The 18,637-nt window shown below is 38.3% G+C and overlaps 1 protein-coding gene across 3 annotated transcripts in view; it reads right to left on the bottom strand.

Annotated features, from left to right (window-relative positions):
- Positions 1-18,637, bottom strand: part of NELL1 (neural EGFL like 1) — a 485,858-nt gene that overhangs the window by 246,648 nt on the left and 220,573 nt on the right. For all 3 annotated transcript variants that reach the window (XM_063437855.1, XM_063437857.1, XM_063437856.1), the window contains exon 12: positions 8,372-8,500. In XM_063437855.1, coding sequence (XP_063293925.1) covers positions 8,372-8,500 — 129 coding nt within the window. The remainder of the gene's footprint in view (positions 1-8,371; positions 8,501-18,637) is intronic.

The following is an 18,637-nucleotide window of genomic DNA, read 5'->3' as shown; positions in this document are numbered from 1 at the left end:
ATATGGTATTGTTTCAGTAGCAAGGCAAATTGATCTAGATTATTGGTATGTAACAGAGAGGGCTATATATTTCCTGGTAGCCTGATGGCTTATATTATTGATCCTCGTCATGTAGGACTGTCAGTTGATTTGAAGACATGTTCATTACACAAAGATAGAGTGAGCAGCTGGTGTCTGCAGGTTCCTGGAGAGAAGATAAATTGTTAGGCGTTAGAAACTCATTGTAATGTGTAAACCTCGGTTACCGGATGGGGAGCAAACTATATTCTACGAGGCAGCTATGAAAGCATTTCCAAAATACATGTTAATGCTTTCATAAATGGGAATAAAAAGTCTTATAAATCTCTGAGCTGCAAAACAAGTGAAATAACTCATGTGGACAGCAGCAGACTGGGATGACAGGAGGCAGATGCTAGAAAAATAATGTATAAAACGTAGCCTTAAAAGAGACAGTACTTGAGTCATAGGTAATAAATGAAACAGGGCAACGTCCTCCTCTGTGCTTATAATGCGCAACGGGTGATAGACTATCCGATCAGACAGGCTGCAAAGAATTGTGCAATCAAGGTGTTAAGCAATCATGCTTTAGGGAATATGTTCATTAAAATGGATACATGGTTTTACAATAGCAAATAGCAATGCGTTAATTTCTCATAACTGAAATGGGAAAAAAATGAAAACAGTATCACAGAGCTCCCCAGTAATAAAACTCATAGTGATGTGCAATGAGTATGAGCATATAACAGTGCTCCACAGTAATATGCAGTGTGAGAGAGTGTATGAGTGTATCACATTGCTCAACCAAAATAAAACTGATCACAGAGCTCCACAGCAATAAAGACTCACAGTAATATGCAGTGTGTATGAGAGTATCACAGCGCTTCACAGCAATAAAACTCACAGTAATATGCAGTGTGTATGAGAGTATCACAGAGCTCCACAGCAATAAAGACTCACAGTAATATGCAGTGTGTATGAGAGTATCACAGAGCTCCCCAGTAATAAAACTCATAGTGATGTGCAATGAGTATGAACATATAACAGTGCTCCACAGTAATATGCAGTGTGAGAGAGTGTATGAGTGTATCACATTGCTCCACCAAAATAAAACTCACAGTAATATGCAGTGTGCATGAGTGATCACAGAGCTCCACAGCAATAAAAACTCACAGTAATATGCAGTGTGTATGAGAGTATCACAGAGCTCCACAGCAATAAAAACTCACAGTAATATGCAGTGTGTATGAGAGTATCACAGAGCTTCACAGCAATAAAAACTCACAGTAATATGCAGTGTGTATGAGTGTATCACGGAGCTCCACAGCAACAAAAAACCATAGTAATGTGCAGAGGTTATGAGTGTATCACACAGTTCCACAACAATAAAAACTCACAGTAATATGCAGTGTGTATGAGAGTATCACAGAGCTCCAGAGCAACAAAAAATCATAGTAATGTGCAGAGTGTATGAGTGTATCACAGAGCTCCAGAACAACAAAAAATCATAGTAATGTGCAGAGTGTATGAGTGTATCAGAGAGCTCCACGTCCATAAAAACTCACAGTAATAAGAGTTGTATGAGAGTATTACACAGCTCCACAACAATAAAACTCACATTTATGTGTAGTGTGTATGAGTGTATCACAGAGCTCCACGTCCATAAAAACTCACAGTAATGTGCAAGATGTATGAGTGTATCACAGACCTCCACAACAATAAAAACTCACAGTAATGTGCAAGATGTATGAGTGTATCACAGAGCTCCACAACAATACATCTCACAGTAATGTGCAAGGTGTATGAGTGTATCACAGAGCACCACAGCATTACAATTCACAGTAATGTGCAGTGTGTTTTAAATGTGAGATATTCACATTATTTAGGATATTTTCAATAGATAAAACATCAATACTTTTTCAATAGATAAATAGTGTGTCACCTACAATGCCCCATAACTCTACTTTTAGTCACCCTTCCATGCACACCCTCTAAAATGAAAGTGTCCTTTAAAATGGCATCATGTGTTACCACTTGATTTGTATGTTTTCTCCTCTACTGACCACTAGCCAGGTTTATTTTATTACCACTCTATAACTTTTCTGTGTATCTATTGACCAATAACGGATTTAAGAACTGTTAAAATGGGAGGAATATGCATTGTGCCATTTTTGGTTACTATAAAGTCAAACTGACTTCCACTTCAATGATTGCACAAACACTATAACACACTCAACCTCAGGAGCCAACACTTATAGAAAGTCATCTCTAACACCCAAACTCTTTCTATTATTATTTTATTACATTACCATCTCTAAACCAGCACCAACATACTCAATACAAGGCAAAAACTACATTTGGTTTCATCTATGATCTAATAAAGGCATAAAAAAAAAACCAGTTTGGATCGTGACCTCCTTCTTATGTTTGTATGAACTAAGGGGATGGAACATGGATCCTCCTCCAGATGATTTAATGATTTAATGTCTGCTCCCTAAGTGGGGCTGGAATTACCCTAAAAGGTTGTCCCCCAGATTTTATTTAATTCCTTCGTTGATGACCTTTCTTCTTGGCTGCAATGACATCTTTACCCTTTGCCCAACCATCAATACTGAGATGACAATGTCCATCTACTGTGGTGGTGCCTATCCTTACAGCCTTAGAATTTTAATTTGCAACAGAGATATGGTCATGCTCGTGGAAATGCTTATGGCTTTTCAAAACAAGAGGATTTTAGAAATGTTATCCATTCAGACAGAATTGTTATGTCTGGTCAATACCAACCCAATCTGCCTCTCCTTGTTGGGACGGAGATATGTGACAACGTATCTCCACTAATTGTTTTGTTTTGTTATGGTTCTGTTGTTATGTTAAACCTTACTTTTATTGTATTATTATTACGTTAAGCAAAGTTTCAGAGAGAGAAAGTGTTCTTTGTCAGGTGTGCAGTGTGCTTGCATCAGCAGAACACGTGTCAGGGTTCTAATTGTTCCAACTGTTCCAACAAAGTTGCTGTGGTGTGTCTCTCTGGTTGTCAGCTAACTGATAATATCCAAATAAATTGGAAAGTTTATAGTACAAAAACAGTGTTTCCGGCTCTGTTATTGGGAAGATGGCACCTAATATCCAGTAGCCATGACAACAACATGCACACATATAAATGTATACAGCAGGCACCTCATACTCATTACCTATGCATGCTGCATGTGCTATATACATCATATGAATGATGAATTCTAATAGACTAAATGGAGCCTACTTAATGCTTCCATTTCATACAGCACCTTGCGCTTAATTTAATGTCATTGCTGGCAGTTGCTTCCTCAGTTTTACACGTCCCAATTTCTCCATTATGAGAACGAGGGAATCTCTAGCGCTTCTCGAAGATTTGCGAGCTGGGTAATGGAAAATGTATGGTAAATTCTGGTAAGTTAAGATAAGAAGAGATTCATTTGCTTTCGCCCGTCTATAAAAAAAAGAATTTTTTTTTTCCATGAGAAACTGTATAAAAACGCAGCGTGTGCATAAAGGCCGAGAGATAGCAGTTCATTTTATTAGAAAGCAGAGATCATGTATGGCGTATACAGGTTCCCAAATGTGTTCACGCTGCACATTTTTTAATTGAATGAGAGTAATCAACCTGATGAAATCGAGTGTAAATAAAATACAGGGTCCGGGGAAACTATTAACTCGGACCCTGGGGAAGGCCACGAATGCAACACAATGCCTCAGATGCAACCTACAGAATTAATGGATGCAATGGGACTTGTAGCATGCAGGCGGTTTACTTAGATCAGGAAGAAGTATTGGTTAATATACGGCAATAATAACAATGAATTGAGGGATGATTGGGATTAGAGAGTAAAATGTAAACATTTTAAATTGGAATTTCATCAGCCACGTAAATAATCTCCCACTATATCTGGACAAAAACAGCGGCGTATAATTATCAATCAGCAATTAAAAAAAAAAAATTACGCATACAGAAAATTATTATTAGCATTTATATAGCAACAACATATTCCGCAGCGCAGTAGAATTACGGAAAAGTGATATTTGAAGTTGAAGTATGCTCTCTTCAAAAGAGCTTACAATCTACCAGAGGTAGGCAGATAAATATATATCGTTAGAGTTTATGCCCACTAATACTTACTGGAAAGGTGGTCTGACATGAATTAGAATTTTTTAATGTTTGTTCCCTAGTTTTAAGGCAGTGACATTTCCATTGCGCTAACCATCATTTTGACTTTTGTTCTTGAGTAAGAATCCGTCACTTTATTGCGTCTTTCAAAGTATTTTTTTTAACCCGTTTTGAATGCTGCTCATGTCAAGAGCCCATACCACAATTCTATGCATATTTATGGACCGACATTAATTTTTGTTATATACCGTGTAACCTGCCAAGAGGACGAGCAGCTATCAGACCTTCCAGCCATTATTTTCCAATAGTCTCGCTATGTATTTATGCAAAACAAGTCTACAAACATTTCTCAGAAAACAAAACGTGTAGAATATCTAAACACCGTGAGCAGAACAATAGAGATATACGATTTTTAGCATCATAGAATATTGTGGATCCATGTTACTCTGATTTTAGCTCACGTTCATCTTTAAACCAACTCACAATATTAAAGGAAATAGTACCGTAATTATTTTTTTGATATGTTGAGAAAACAAATGCAGAGCAAAAAAAAAAACAGAAACACGTAAAGCTATCAGCCAGCAAGAAAATTGCAAGTTTGACAATTCTGGATATTTATATATGAAATGTTAAGAATATATACAACTTGTTTATGTTTATCTACTAAACACCAGACTGTATTGAAATGAACACCAACAGGGTTATTCACTTAAAGGGACACTATAGTCACCCAGACCATTTCAGCTCAATGAGAGAAACTGCTATGTTTACATTTGGGGTTAATCCAGCCTCTAGTGGGTGTCACCTCCATCGCGCAGAGCGTCCATAGGAAAGCATTAATAAATGCTTTCCTATGGACACTTTGAATGCGCGAGCAGCACTTGCCGAGCATGCGCATTCGGCTACAGTGACGTCGGACGGGGAGGAGAGGTCACCAGCACCGAGGGAGCCCGGCGCTGGATTAAGGTAAGTGGCTGAAGGGGTTTTAACCCCTTCAGCGCCATGGGAGGGGGGCCCTGAGGGTACTATAGTGTCAGGAAAACTGCTTTGTTTGAGAATTCAACATATTTTAATAGCAGTTTGGCTGCTATTGCCTTAAATTTGAAATTAATTTTGAATTCACTATTATATCTCATTTTAGCAAATAACCCTGTAAGTTGTTACATTTAGTTCCAACTTGACAATAATCACAGTATTGGCTTTCTTAACGTGCATTTTGCAATTTACATTTATGATATCAACGGCTTAGTGGAGGAACATTAACTCATTGGCAGAGAAGATAGAGATTCAAAGTGGCCATACATAGGGAAAGTCTGGAAGCGGAAACATTGTGTGACTCTTGCATTTGGAAAACAAACTCAGGAATTATTCACTAAATCGAGAATTGTGAGAAATGACAAGAGAATGGAAAAATATAATTCAAAATAATCAAATTGGCAAAAATCTACAATTCTCCTTTTTTTCAGTTGTTAGTCTGGTATAAAATTATTATAACTCTATCATCAATTCTCCACAATTCCAAATTAATTGAACAAATCCCTTGGACCAGCTATTCTGTTTGGTAAATCTTTTTACAAGAGAATATGGAAATGATAAACTTGCATTGTTGGAGATTTGACGTGCATCACTAAGACCTTGCACCAAGGGTTTATGGCAATAATTAGGCTTTTAAAAGAAGCAAGTTATTCGCAGATCTCCTGCAACATTCTCCACGCTGAAAGAAAATTTGCCTATAATGAGATGGTCTCAAAGGTTGACATACGGCAAAGAAAACAATTTCTTCCAATGATTTATTAAACATTTTTCCAATCAGTTAAAAACTGGAACAGCTGAGGTTAGAGCACGGATAAGTGCAAATTTCTCGAATCTGGGAATTATATTTTCAAGACAGCTCTAACTTCAACTCAAAATGTGACTGACAGCCAAAATGAGCCCAAAGGCCCAGAGAAAGTAGAAATGCAGTATGTTGCAGCGGGAATGGAATACAATGAGTAGTTATTTCAATGCCAAGCCTCACAGAAAAATAATTCTTAAATGTATAATAATTTAGACATTAACTGCAAGTCATGTTTACAAAAAATGGAACTACACAAAGTATGCAGAGAGATAGGATTTTAAAAGCAGGTGGATAAACTAAAGACCATCATACCTCCCAAGTGTCCCTATTTTTGAGTGACAGTCCCTATTGTGGGCCCAAATCATTCTGTCCCTCTTTTCTATCCTAAAGTCCCTCTTTTCTAGGAGCTACATAATGTTGGTAACTGCTCTATACACAAGCTAAAACATTGCTATCTTGTTCCTTAAATAAAGACTACCTCTTTGGGAAACTACTGGGTGAGCCCAGGCTCTCTCTCCAAATCCACCTCTAGTGGCTGTCTTTCTGATAGCCACTGTAGGAGCTTCAACGGCACTAATCAAGTAAAACTCAGTCAAGTGATGCAGAAGTCTACAGGAAAGCATTTAATACATCCATTACCTATGGAGAAGCTTGGAAGCATGCAGAGAAAGTATGCGATGAAGAGCATTGGATTGGACCATTGCCGGAGAAGGCCATGTCTCCTCCATGATGACACTGGATGAGGAGATGTGAGCAGCACCGAGAGAGCCTCTGCATTGGTTCAATTTATTAATGTTATTCCAAACAAATGGGGGACCTGTAAATGACTAGGGAAGGGGCCACCATAATGTTAGGTTTGTCCAGTGTCCTGTGTTCTTTTAACAAGCACAACACAGTGTTGGAAAACCCAACCCTCTCTCACTTACACATCTATATAGCGCTGTATCTGTAGAACCCTGCCACTAATGATAATTAAATAATAAGGTGTGTGAAACAAAATTAATTTGGCTGTGTTGGTTATAAAGCATCTTGTGGTGTGCCACTCATCAGTCTGTTCTTTACTCAGTTCACGCCATACTACCATTGTTACTCTTACAGATGTACAAGTGGGATTTGAGTGATTCATTTGGTGTGAATTATTGTTGCTTGCTGGGCTGAGTTTGTTTGATTCAGATCTCTGTATTGTTTTTAGATGCCTTGGGATGCCATTGTTCAACTGCCTGAGATAGCAGACCTTTGATTGTATGGAATTGCAGTTTATATTTTTGTTCTTGCAAAAAGTCTTTGAGTTTTAACCTTTATTTGAACACATAAATAGGCTTCACAAATAGCAAAATAACAAACTTTATGGAGCAATGTAGGATAAGTGAAATTCTGACTACAAACATAACATCAGTAATCCAAACCCTCTGGTTCATTGAACAGATGGAACCAATCTCCTCATATCATGTTTTGTTATCTTCTGAGTTCTGATTGGCCAAATGTATTTACAACCAATCAAAATGCAGCATTTACTTGCTGAATGACTTTCCACGTTAGCTTTAATGTACCCACTGCTTTTTCAAGCCAGCAAAATCCTTGGCAGCAATGTCAGACAGCCACAGATACCGTAACTGCAGCTATTAATTCTCATTAATTATCATGAATTCCCAGCCTTTCAATGCAATCATAAATAATTTCCACTCCACTATCAATTGTGTTTTGCCGTCCGTTGCAAATCAGAAAAAAAAGTCAATTACATTTTCACCATATGTTTCCTATGGGGTGCAAGTAAAATAACGTTTAAAATAATTTCTATTTCTTCTGTCTAATAAGGAACAATAACAGGTAATACCAAGGATGCCAAACATATCCTTGCCAGTGGAGCATAATGCATCCCTTCTGGACAAAACAAACTTACTTACCAGCCTGGGGAACATAACACAACCCTTCTGGAGAAACCCAACACATATCTTCTTCAGGACCACAACTCAATGTATCTCTTCCGAAGGTGCCTAAAGCCTCCCTACTGGAGGAACACCACACATCCCTGCTTGGGTAAAGAGATCGATTTAGGTGGAACCTAATATATGAGTTCAGGTGGAACCTAACAGAAGCCTTGTGGAGAACTCCAACATATTGGAGATCACATTCCTTCCTGGGGAGCTCAACACATCCTTTCTAGAAGAACCCAAAACATCCCATGTGTAACTACACAACAGATAATTTCTAGTGGAACCCAGACACATCCTTGTCAATGGAACCTGCTACATCTCATCTGGAGGAATCCACATATATGTCATGCAAGCCTAACAGATCCCTAGTGGGGGCACCTTACATATCCCTTCACTTCAACAGTATGCAGCCACACTTGAATTAAACAGCTTGAAAGATGTAAACAGCACAATGTATTGTACCTTCACAATATGACGGGTCTCCTTGTATCGGTATAAAGCCACTCCGGCACTCACAGGTGGATTTAGTGTCCCAGTTCTTGCATTGTGAGTTCTCGCCACATCTGTAGCCTTCAGCGCAGAAATTATGCCCTGGAAAAAACAAAGAATATTATTAGACGTGTGCATGGTGGAAACGTTTGTTTCAGTTAAATTACTTCTGTCAAAAAGCTTTTTCGTTTTTATAAATTCAGCCATTTGGCGGTTCGGATCGCTCAAATTTCATTATCCAAAAAAGTTTCGGAAAAACGAATCAGACAATGCATGCAAAAATGAGCCAATCAGTGTACTGCAAAATATATACATTAGGTACAAAGATCAAGTGAGAAAAAGTAAGCAATAGAGGGAAAAATAGGAGGAGAAAATAAAACATTCAATATTTATATACCCTGTTTCCCTGGAAATAAGACAACCCCTGAAAATAAGCCCTAGCTTATATTCGGGGGATGCTCGTGATATAAGCCCTAACTGAAGCCCTAGTTGTTAGTTCGCTAATCTATATTTGCTCTAATCTATAATAAGCCCTAGTCGCTGGTTCGCTAATCTAGATTTACGGGATTCCATTCGCGAGTAAGCTAATCTGTGTTCGGGAAAGATTCCAAAACATAGATTCATGGGATTCCATGCCCTAGTGTACTGGTCTATATTCGTGGAAATTCCCCCAACCGTAGACCTGCTTTCTATAACATGCTTGCAACCGTTTTTCCCTGAAATAAGACATCCCCAAAAATAAGCCTGGGTGCATTTTTCTGGGGAAAAATTTATTTAAGACCCGGTCTTATTTTGGGGGGGAAATGGTATTATAAATTTAGATTATTTTACGAATACCCACTTTTCCCCCTATTGGTCACTTTTCATTTTAACTGTGAACAAAATAACATTTAGTGACTATCCCCTAACCAACGATCTTCTTTTATCTAATCCATTATCTCTTTTTTAGGTGCCACAGGCAGAGTTCAGAATCACAAATCATAATGGACATCATCGGCTATCGCACATTTCATTTAATTCATGATTTGGCTACATTTCAGCTCAGAATTCGGAAATTTGATGGATCGCCTTATTGTCCCAAATTCAGACAAAATTAATTCAGACGTAGCAATTTGCAAAAGGAATCTCCAAATCTAAATATAATCTCACATAAATAAAATGGCACTCTGCTCTGAACACACAATAAAAGGCAATCTACATGTTAGTATCAATAATACATATAACACCATTCCGTAATAAACACAGACCTTGTATTAACACGCACATTAATTCTGTATCACTATATCAGCCCCGTATACAATAACGTCCATACTCTATTTGTTCCTAGACATAATTCTGATTTACAGAACATGCATTCTGAACACACGCATGTCCTCTCTGCATCTCAGATGGAATTAGTTGAAATAGCTACGCACAGAGTGACGATAAACACATAAGAGATGTTTAAAACATCTTTAAAGATGAATATTGTTGCCATTAATTTTGCCCAGTTTTAGAATGCCCTAAATTTGTAAATAGTAGCAATCATTGCATAAATAGGATTCTAACATGTTCAAAAAGCATAAATACTTACAGAGCAAATGATTACCGATAAACCATGCATCCAATTTAAGTCATGTTTCTAAATCTATTTTTAATGAGATGTTTGTAGAATTTTTCCTTCTCATGTATCTCAGGCTGTGTTCGAAATTTATTTTAGATTAATTTAAAGAACCGTCCAAGAATCATTACCATCTTGCTGTTACGAGTATGAGGCCTCCCAGAGTATGTAGTCAAACTGTTTGAGAATGGTTTGAAACTTACTCTGGAAGATGCTTGGGCACTCTTGGCACCATAACCATTACAGCGTGCTGGAGTGTTATTATTATTATCATTATTATTATGTTATTATTTATAAAGCGCCAAAAAATTCCGCAGCGCTTTACAGTGGGTGGACGAACAAAAATTTAGTTGTATCCAGAAAAGTTGGACACACAGGAACAGAGGGGTTGATGGCCCTGCTCAATGAGCTTACATGCTAGAGGGAGTGGGGTACAGTGACACAAAAGGTAAGGATAGTATTAGACTAGTGACAGTCACAATAGAGGAATCAGTCGGGAGCTATTAACAGTTTAATTGATACGCTTTTATGAAGAATTGGGTTTTTAATGATTTTTTTGAAGGAGTGGAGACTGGGTGAGCATCGTACAGAGGAGGTAAGCGAGTTCCACAGGAACAGTGCAGCCCTCGAGAAATCTTGAAGGCGAGCATCAGAGGTGGAAGTAAGGACAGAAGATAGACGTAAGTCTTCAGCAGAGCGTAAGGGCCTAGATGGGACATACTTCTGTATTAGGGAGGATAGATAGGTAGGAGCAGCATTATGTAGAGATTTGAAAGCAAGAAACAGAATTTTAAATTGTTAGAATGTTCCTTTAACCCCTTAAGAACTAAACTTCTGGAATAAAAGGGAATCATGGCATGTCACACATGCCATGTGTCCTTAAGGGGTTAACAAAACATTTTTAAACAAATGTTTTTCACCTCCTTTTTGTAGTTGAAATCATTTCACTCGAAAGAAAATCTAAGTGTTTATTCACTAACCAGTAACTGCAAAGAATTGGAAAAAGAATTGCAAATGTTAAGCCAAAACTGCAAATTGGAAAAAATATGCAAATCAGCAATTTTGTTATATTGCAATCCCCTTGTCAGTTACCCACAATGCTTAGTTTAGTGAAATTTAAAAAAAAAAATAGTTTAACCCCTTAAGGACACATGACATGTCTGACACGTCATGATTCCCTTTTATTCCAGAAGTTTGGTCCTTAAGGGGTTAAGACGATGTGTTAATAACATTGATTTTTAAAAAGTCTGTGAACAAGCAAAATTTTATTCAAAATTGCAGTGAATAAATCACACCAACAAAACTAGCGAGTTCACAAAAATGACTACAGCATGTTTGGACAGAAGAGCTTGCAATTTAACGGAAGGAGGAGAGATCTGACTTTCCCTGGGCCCATGTAAATTGTAAGATGAAGATATATTTATCGATATAGCTAAACATTAGAATTTCTCAGCAATAGTCTTGATAGAAAACAAGACTGCAATAGCTATGCTCTCATTTGTCTCCATTATTTTCTATTTGTCCCCAGATAATTGTTTTTGTTTGGCCCCATTATTAATATATGTACAGTGCTCAGTAGTCTGGCTCATTGTCCAGATGTGATCATATATAACCATTATCACAGTGTTTGTACACTTTGTAATGACTTTCTGACATTACCTTGAGGGTTGGAGAACAAGATTTAAAGGAATTATTTCTCTCATTCCAGACATTCTGTGACATCACATCATAATCATCCTTCTTTAATATCCCAACATAGTCCACAGCACAGTACAATGAGAATATATATCTCAACCTAGTCTGCTGTGCAGTACAACAACAAATGAACCTAGTCTACAGTCTAGTACAAAGAGATCTTTAACCCTTCCTTACTTGAAACATGTTACTATGAGTTCTGTATGGAGATTGGAGAATGTCCTGTGGCAGAATTCTAAAGCAGAGCTCTGCGTAAATGTTCTTTTGTTTTTTTGGGTCCTTAACAATTTAGTCACTGTATTCAGAATTTAAATGTAAGGTAGGTACATTTTTACACCAAGCAAAAATTTAAAAATAAAAATTCAGTTTTTACCCAACCTTTACCTCTAGTACTCAAAGAGTTAACCCTGCGATGGTTTCTACATGCCAATTAATTGGATTTAAATAATCAGACTGAGAAACCCCTTTGGCCCCCTTCATGCCTCTGCATTATGGCATTCGCCATTATTGAGGATCACTCGGGGGAAAGTGTGATTCGTACAGTCTGACCAGACGCCAAACCCTGGCACTGCTCTAGGACTTTAATTCACAGATAATTTATCGACCCACTAAGCTTTAATTGCATTTTCATTAAAAGAAATGTTAAAACCCAGTCAGGACCTCACAGTGGGCGATCCCAGGGTACAGTAATATGCTAACTAAAAAGCAAATTAAATGAAACTGAGGAAATTACAAGTAATTGCATCCTCTAATGTGCATTATTTCTGCAGATTAAAGGAAATTTACTCATTTGGGTAATTAAAGCTTGAAATATTCTATAAAAGTTTTATAATGCTCAGTCATTCGTTCGTGGTGAATAAAGGGTCTAAGGATTAAATTACGGGCTCTGAGCTGGCACAGAGGATGATATGGCTGCTTAATCTCATCGTTCCCACCCCACAGTCATTAAAACACTAACATTTCTACTATGTAGTGATTAGTAGACTTATTATTTGATACCAGAACAAATCAATTCCAAATCGATTTAACTTGCGGATTCCACAGGTAAAAGTACAGGTAAAATATTTTAGAATTGATTTGTTTGCCAATTACTGAGGATTTTACTTGGATGTGTGTCTTCAAATTCATTTTTGCACATTCTTAGCAATTAGTGAAACCTGACTGAACCATTACTTTTTGCTGAGTTTTGGATTAAGAATACATAGACAGCCCCAATGTTATTGTGGCCTTATTCACTGAATAAGTTGATTTAATTGCTTGAGAAGCTTATTGCCACCGTAAAAAATAACAACTTCTTTTCGATACATTTATCTTCTTGTGATGTAAATAATAGTCTTGCCTTTCTTATGCTGACAGATGACTGCTCACCTAATATAAGGACTCCCAACAATGGATAGCATGAAATCTGAATGGGGGGGAGGAGGGGGGGGCAGAAAGGCACATACTAAACACAGAAGGTTTCCATGTCAGAACTCCAAGACGTACACAACTACTGACCCAAAAACACAAGAAAACTCAGCTCCAATATGCTCAATATCATATAAATAAGCCATAGAAGTTTTGGGATTCTGTTCCATGGAGTGATGAAACAAAACTGGAACTTTTCGTCACAATGGATCAGCAGTATGTCTGGAGGAAGAAGAATGGAGTATATGCTGAAAAGAACACTCTGCCTACAGTTAAACACGGTGGTGGCTCGGTGATGCTCTGGAGCTGCATTGCTTCCTTTGGCACTGGAAACCTGCAGAGTGTAGAAGGCAAGATGGATTCATTGAAGTGTCAGGAAATCTTAGGAGAAGACGTCATGCCGCCTGTGACGAAATTGAAGCTTGGGCGTCATGGGACCTTCCAACAAGACAATGATCCCAATCATACCTTAAATTCCTTAAGGTTGCAGAAGAAGTCCTGGAAAATTCCACGGTAGTCATCACAGTCACCTGACTTGAATCCCATAGATAATCTCTGGTGGAATTTAAAGAAGGATGTTGCAGCACACAAGCCCAAGAAAATCACTGAAGTGGATGCCATTGCTCATGAGCAATGGGCTAAGATTCATCAGGAATGCTGCCAGAAGCAGGTGTCTGCTACGCATCGCGTTAGCAGCAGGTCATAACAGCAAAAGGGTTCTCTACTAAGTACTAAAGATACGTGCCATGAAGCGGTTGAATAGTTTTGAGACTGGAGAAATCATTATAAGTTGCATTTTCAGTTGAATTTGGGGAAACCATATTAAGCATTTAGTATTTAGAAAGATGGGAGTCTAGTAGTTTGGTGGTCAAAGGGCAAAAACAGACATTAACCCAACAGATTATAGAAATCAAAATGGAGAAGTGGCCTGACCAAAAAAAGCTAAAGATAAAGTAGTTAAAACTTCACTTTTATTGTTGACCGCTATAAAATGTCTATAACTGGTGTGTCAGAAAAATGGCAGAAGAGGAGATTGGACATTTCATTAGTAATATACTTATACATGCTACTTTGCATGCATTTTATATTTTTTTGATATATAATAAATGTAAATTTTAAATACCCTTACTCCATCTCCTCCATATATCTGGTATCCATTTGAGGGAAGTGTCACCTCTAAATTGACACTGATGCCTGCAGTACTTAGAGCCAGTCCCCAAAAGGTGAGCACTAAATTTATATTTGTGTTCTACACTACTTGACTGAAGATAAATCTGCACTAGGAATCTTCTTTTGTGCTTTGTTTTGGAGATATAATCCACGGACAGAGGGAAGAAAGGAGCATCCTCTATCTCTAGGTATTGCTGCCTACCTTTAAAGGCACACTGGTTCATGTGTTTAGAGCCTATATCCTCATAAAAGGCTCTTTACAATGTGAGTTTCCCCTTTTATATCATTTACTCTAATACCAAGTTATTTGACAGTACTACCCTATATATCTCCTTTGCTTATTTTTCATGTACACCCCGTGCCTATTGTAAGGGGTAAGTGCAAAAAGTGAAGTTTTAACTACTTTATCTTTAGCTTTCCTGGTGTAGCGGTACTTACCCTTTCCAGGGGCCGGCCGGGTTCCTCTGTTCGAGCCGCGCGCGGTCCTGCTGCTTCACGAGCCGTGCGCGGCTCATCCGACGACTGTAACAGAAAGTTATGTGTCCCGCCTGACTCTAAGAGCACGCCACGGGTCTCGGGAGCGCTCTTAAAGGAACAGTGGAGAGCCTAAATTGGAAAAGGTCTCCCATTGGCCCCTGTCATGCCACATTCCACATACACCTTTTGGGGGCGTGGATATGACAGGGGCCAATCAAATTAATTGCTAAGGTATATATACTCACCTTTTTCCCTTAGTACCTTGCCCTATCGTGGTTTCTGTTACAGTTCCCTTTAGCGCTTGTTGTGTTCAGTTGTGTTTCTTCGTACTTGACCTTGGCTTTGTTTCTGACTCCGTTATCTCTTTATCCTTATCTGCTCTGTTTGCCGGCATTCTGATTTTTGTGTACCAGACCTCGGCTAGTCCTAGTTTATGCTGTCTCTTTGTGCCCTTGACCTCGGATCATTCCTGACTCTGTATCTCTCTCCTGTACGTCGAGTCCGGCCATTCTAAGGTCCGGTAGACGTATCTCTGCTCTGTGCTGTCATTTGTTAGCTGAATCCTGCGTGTTGGGGTATATCACCGTTACACCTGGTCAGGGCACTTCTACTTTTTGAATTCATATTAAGCGTTTGTTGTGTTGTTTGTAAATTTTGACAATAAACCTAATTTTTCAATAGGGGTTTAATATTTTTTCTTACACCTGTAAATACTCTGAACAACGTTCCTTCTAATACTATATTATATTAATTACAATTATTAATTAGTATATAATAATACTCCATATGCCTATATTACATATGCATCTTTGTGTATGCAAATAGCAATTGAAAAAAATACTACGGTGCTACCACTGCAGTTAGTAATGTCAGAAGAATAGTCCATACAGCGTCTACATGAATTTATTAACGCTGCCCTTTGCACTTACTGATATGGAAAATATAATCTATATTACACCAGTGATCATCCCCTACAGATTACGTTAATATGTTCCATCTTGCAAGTTATCTCCGGTTTGGCAACCATAGCTCATTAAACTGGACATCTTCCACCCCTGTGCATTTAATATCACTAGATTAAATTATAAGTGCTGACCTTCGCACTTATCAATATGGAAAGAGTGACCTACATTATTCCAGAGATCGCATCCCGTAGATTAATATTATTTATTCCAACATGCGTGCTATCTGCTGTTCGGCACCTGCTCCTCATTAAACAGGACCTGCCACAAACACGGAATGTTTACATTCCATGAAACAGGAGGGACAGCACAGTATGGGAAATGTACAACATTACAGTTCGGAGATGATACACTGTTAATAAAGAGGTCTTTTAATAATCTGAAGGTGTGCAGCCATAGAGTTACTGGGTAATGAAAAGGTCTGGTTCTTCATTTTCTGTTTATATTAAGCTTTAATTTAATGTATAATATATCAAGAAACTCACCAGGAGGTCAGCATTTATCATCAAATGATCTAATTATATGAACTACTATTGGTTAAAACAAAACAGCTTGATTCATGACAGTAAGTCACTCCAACAAGAGATTATGGCTAGTAAGATATCTCTATAACTCTATAAAGCACTCTGAAAGTAATACATTCGCCATTCTAACATGCATTATACACAGAACAATGAGAGAAAAAGAGAAAAGGAGAAAAAACGAGAGAAAGAGAGAGAAAAGAAAGAAAGAGAGAGAAAAGAAACAAAGCGAGAAAAGAGAGAGGGAGAGGAAAGAAAGAGAGAGAGAGAGAAGAAAGAGAGAGATAAAATATAGAGAGAGACGAGAGAGGGAGAAAAAAGAAAGAAAGAAAGTGTCAGGATACACTTATGTGCCCAACACTCAGAACGTAAGTAGCAAATAAAGAAAACCCTAAGACGTACTACCGGGCCTTAGAACGGCCGGATTTAATGTATAAAAGAAAAAACACAAGACAGGCTGAGGTCAAGAATACAGATATAGTGTAAACGATATGTAAGCCAAAGGTCCAGGAATATAGAAGTCAGAATAGTCAGGAGCCAAGCCAAAGGCCAAGGGATACAGAGATCAGAATAGCCAGTAAGAAAGCCAAGGTCAAAATACACAAGAATCAATACCAGAAACGCACTCTCGGATAACCAGAATGGAAACCACGACAGGGCACAGAGAAATGGACAAAAAAGGTTTAAATAGCCTAAGGTGCTCCATGATTGGCTGCAGGGAGGCATGTGACAGTGAATGTGTGTGACGTCACACATACATTCCAAATGGTATGGCACTAGAAGTGTTAATTATGAACCTTAAATGGTTCTAACTTGCAGCGACTGGCATCTTTAATGTTTATAGACCCTGTGTAAGGGGAGGAGTGTCTGTCAGTGAGGCAGGAGGGCGTCGCAGTAGGAGGTGCGTAATTGGCGTCATTCCCATTGCCACGTGGGCATACCGCCGCAACAGTATGGGCCCACTGGGTCACAGTCCACTCTCGGGCAGGAGTGGACCCAACGGGCACCTTGACATATGGTGAGTATTTGGCAGCAGTCCCCTTGCGATGTGGGAATGCCGTTGCAACGATATGCGCTCGCCAGGACCCATACCGCTCTCTGGCAACAACAGACCTGGCGGGCAGCATGACAAAAAGAAAGAGAAAAAGAAAGAAAGAAAGAACGGAAAGAAAGGAAGAAAAAAAGAGAGAAAAACAGAGAAAGAGAGAAAGAGAGAGAAAAAGAAAGAAAGAACGAGAGAAAGAAAAAAACAAATAGAGAAAGAAATCCCAATATAAATAAACATAATTGTTGAAGATTGATGGAAATGAGTGATATATTTCAGTTTCTTTATTTGGAGACTGAGCTAGGACTTCCCACGAAGCGCACAGACTTCTGGAAGTACCCGTTTTAATTTAACCAAATTGCAAATTAATCAGAGATTTATTGTACTGTGCATTTTCTCCTCTGCCATCTATAAATCAAACTGTCAATCTGATCCGATCAGCTTTGATTAATTCTTGATTACATTCCTGTCCATCTGTTAAAAGCTGAAAATTGGTCTTTCTGTGCAGGAATCTGTCCTTCATAGCACCTTTCCATAACTCAATAATTGAAGATATTATTAGAGTCAAGGAAATATATGAACAACTCAACAGACAGTGCTTAATAGCCCGCCCTTTGGGGAAATACCCACTCGCTCAATTTGTTTTATTCACGAACGCTATGACAGAGGGAAATATCTATTTGTAGATTGTGGAAGCGCAGAAGCAGCAAAATCATTCTGCACAAGAGATACAGTGACACCAGACATACGTTTCAGCCCATCATAGAACTCATCAGAAAGCTACAGTTGATATCAGGTGAATACAGAGACACAACATGCCCCAAGATTCGATACAAAACGTCACAACTCTGCCAAGAGCAGTCAGTTCTTGACGGGACCCTCCAAGCATCACTTCATTGCAGTTTATTGTAGTGATTATGGTATTACTATATGTATCCAGTCCCTCAGGTGCAGCGTTAGGTGAGAGCCTTTCAACATCGCCAAATTGTAGGTTTTCATGTGCTGACTCTGTATGATTAAATTATCCTTAACTTACATGCTCAGTCTATTCAAGAACATTGAATGGGAATGAGGTGGTGAGATTTCCCTAGGAAGTAAGATTGGTTTGGTCAAACCACTGGAAATTACTTTTGTCCAATAATGCCGTGGCTGAAGAAAAGCACTATTTGTACATCAGACTGATCCAACCCTAAACAAAAGTCTATAACTTAAATTTATTATTATTAGCATTTATTTAGGACCAACAGCCTTACCATTAGAAATATGATATTTAGAGGTGAAGAAGGTCCTGTTAAAAATGAGGTTACAATTTATGGGGATTTGAGGTAGGTATCTGTTCCAAGGGCACTTACTGTTGAGGTG

This window comes from Pelobates fuscus, chromosome 12 (genome assembly GCF_036172605.1).
Source record: "Pelobates fuscus isolate aPelFus1 chromosome 12, aPelFus1.pri, whole genome shotgun sequence".
In the NCBI taxonomy this organism is placed as follows: domain Eukaryota; kingdom Metazoa; phylum Chordata; class Amphibia; order Anura; family Pelobatidae; genus Pelobates; species Pelobates fuscus.
This window is presented reverse-complemented; position numbering and strand designations above follow the sequence as displayed.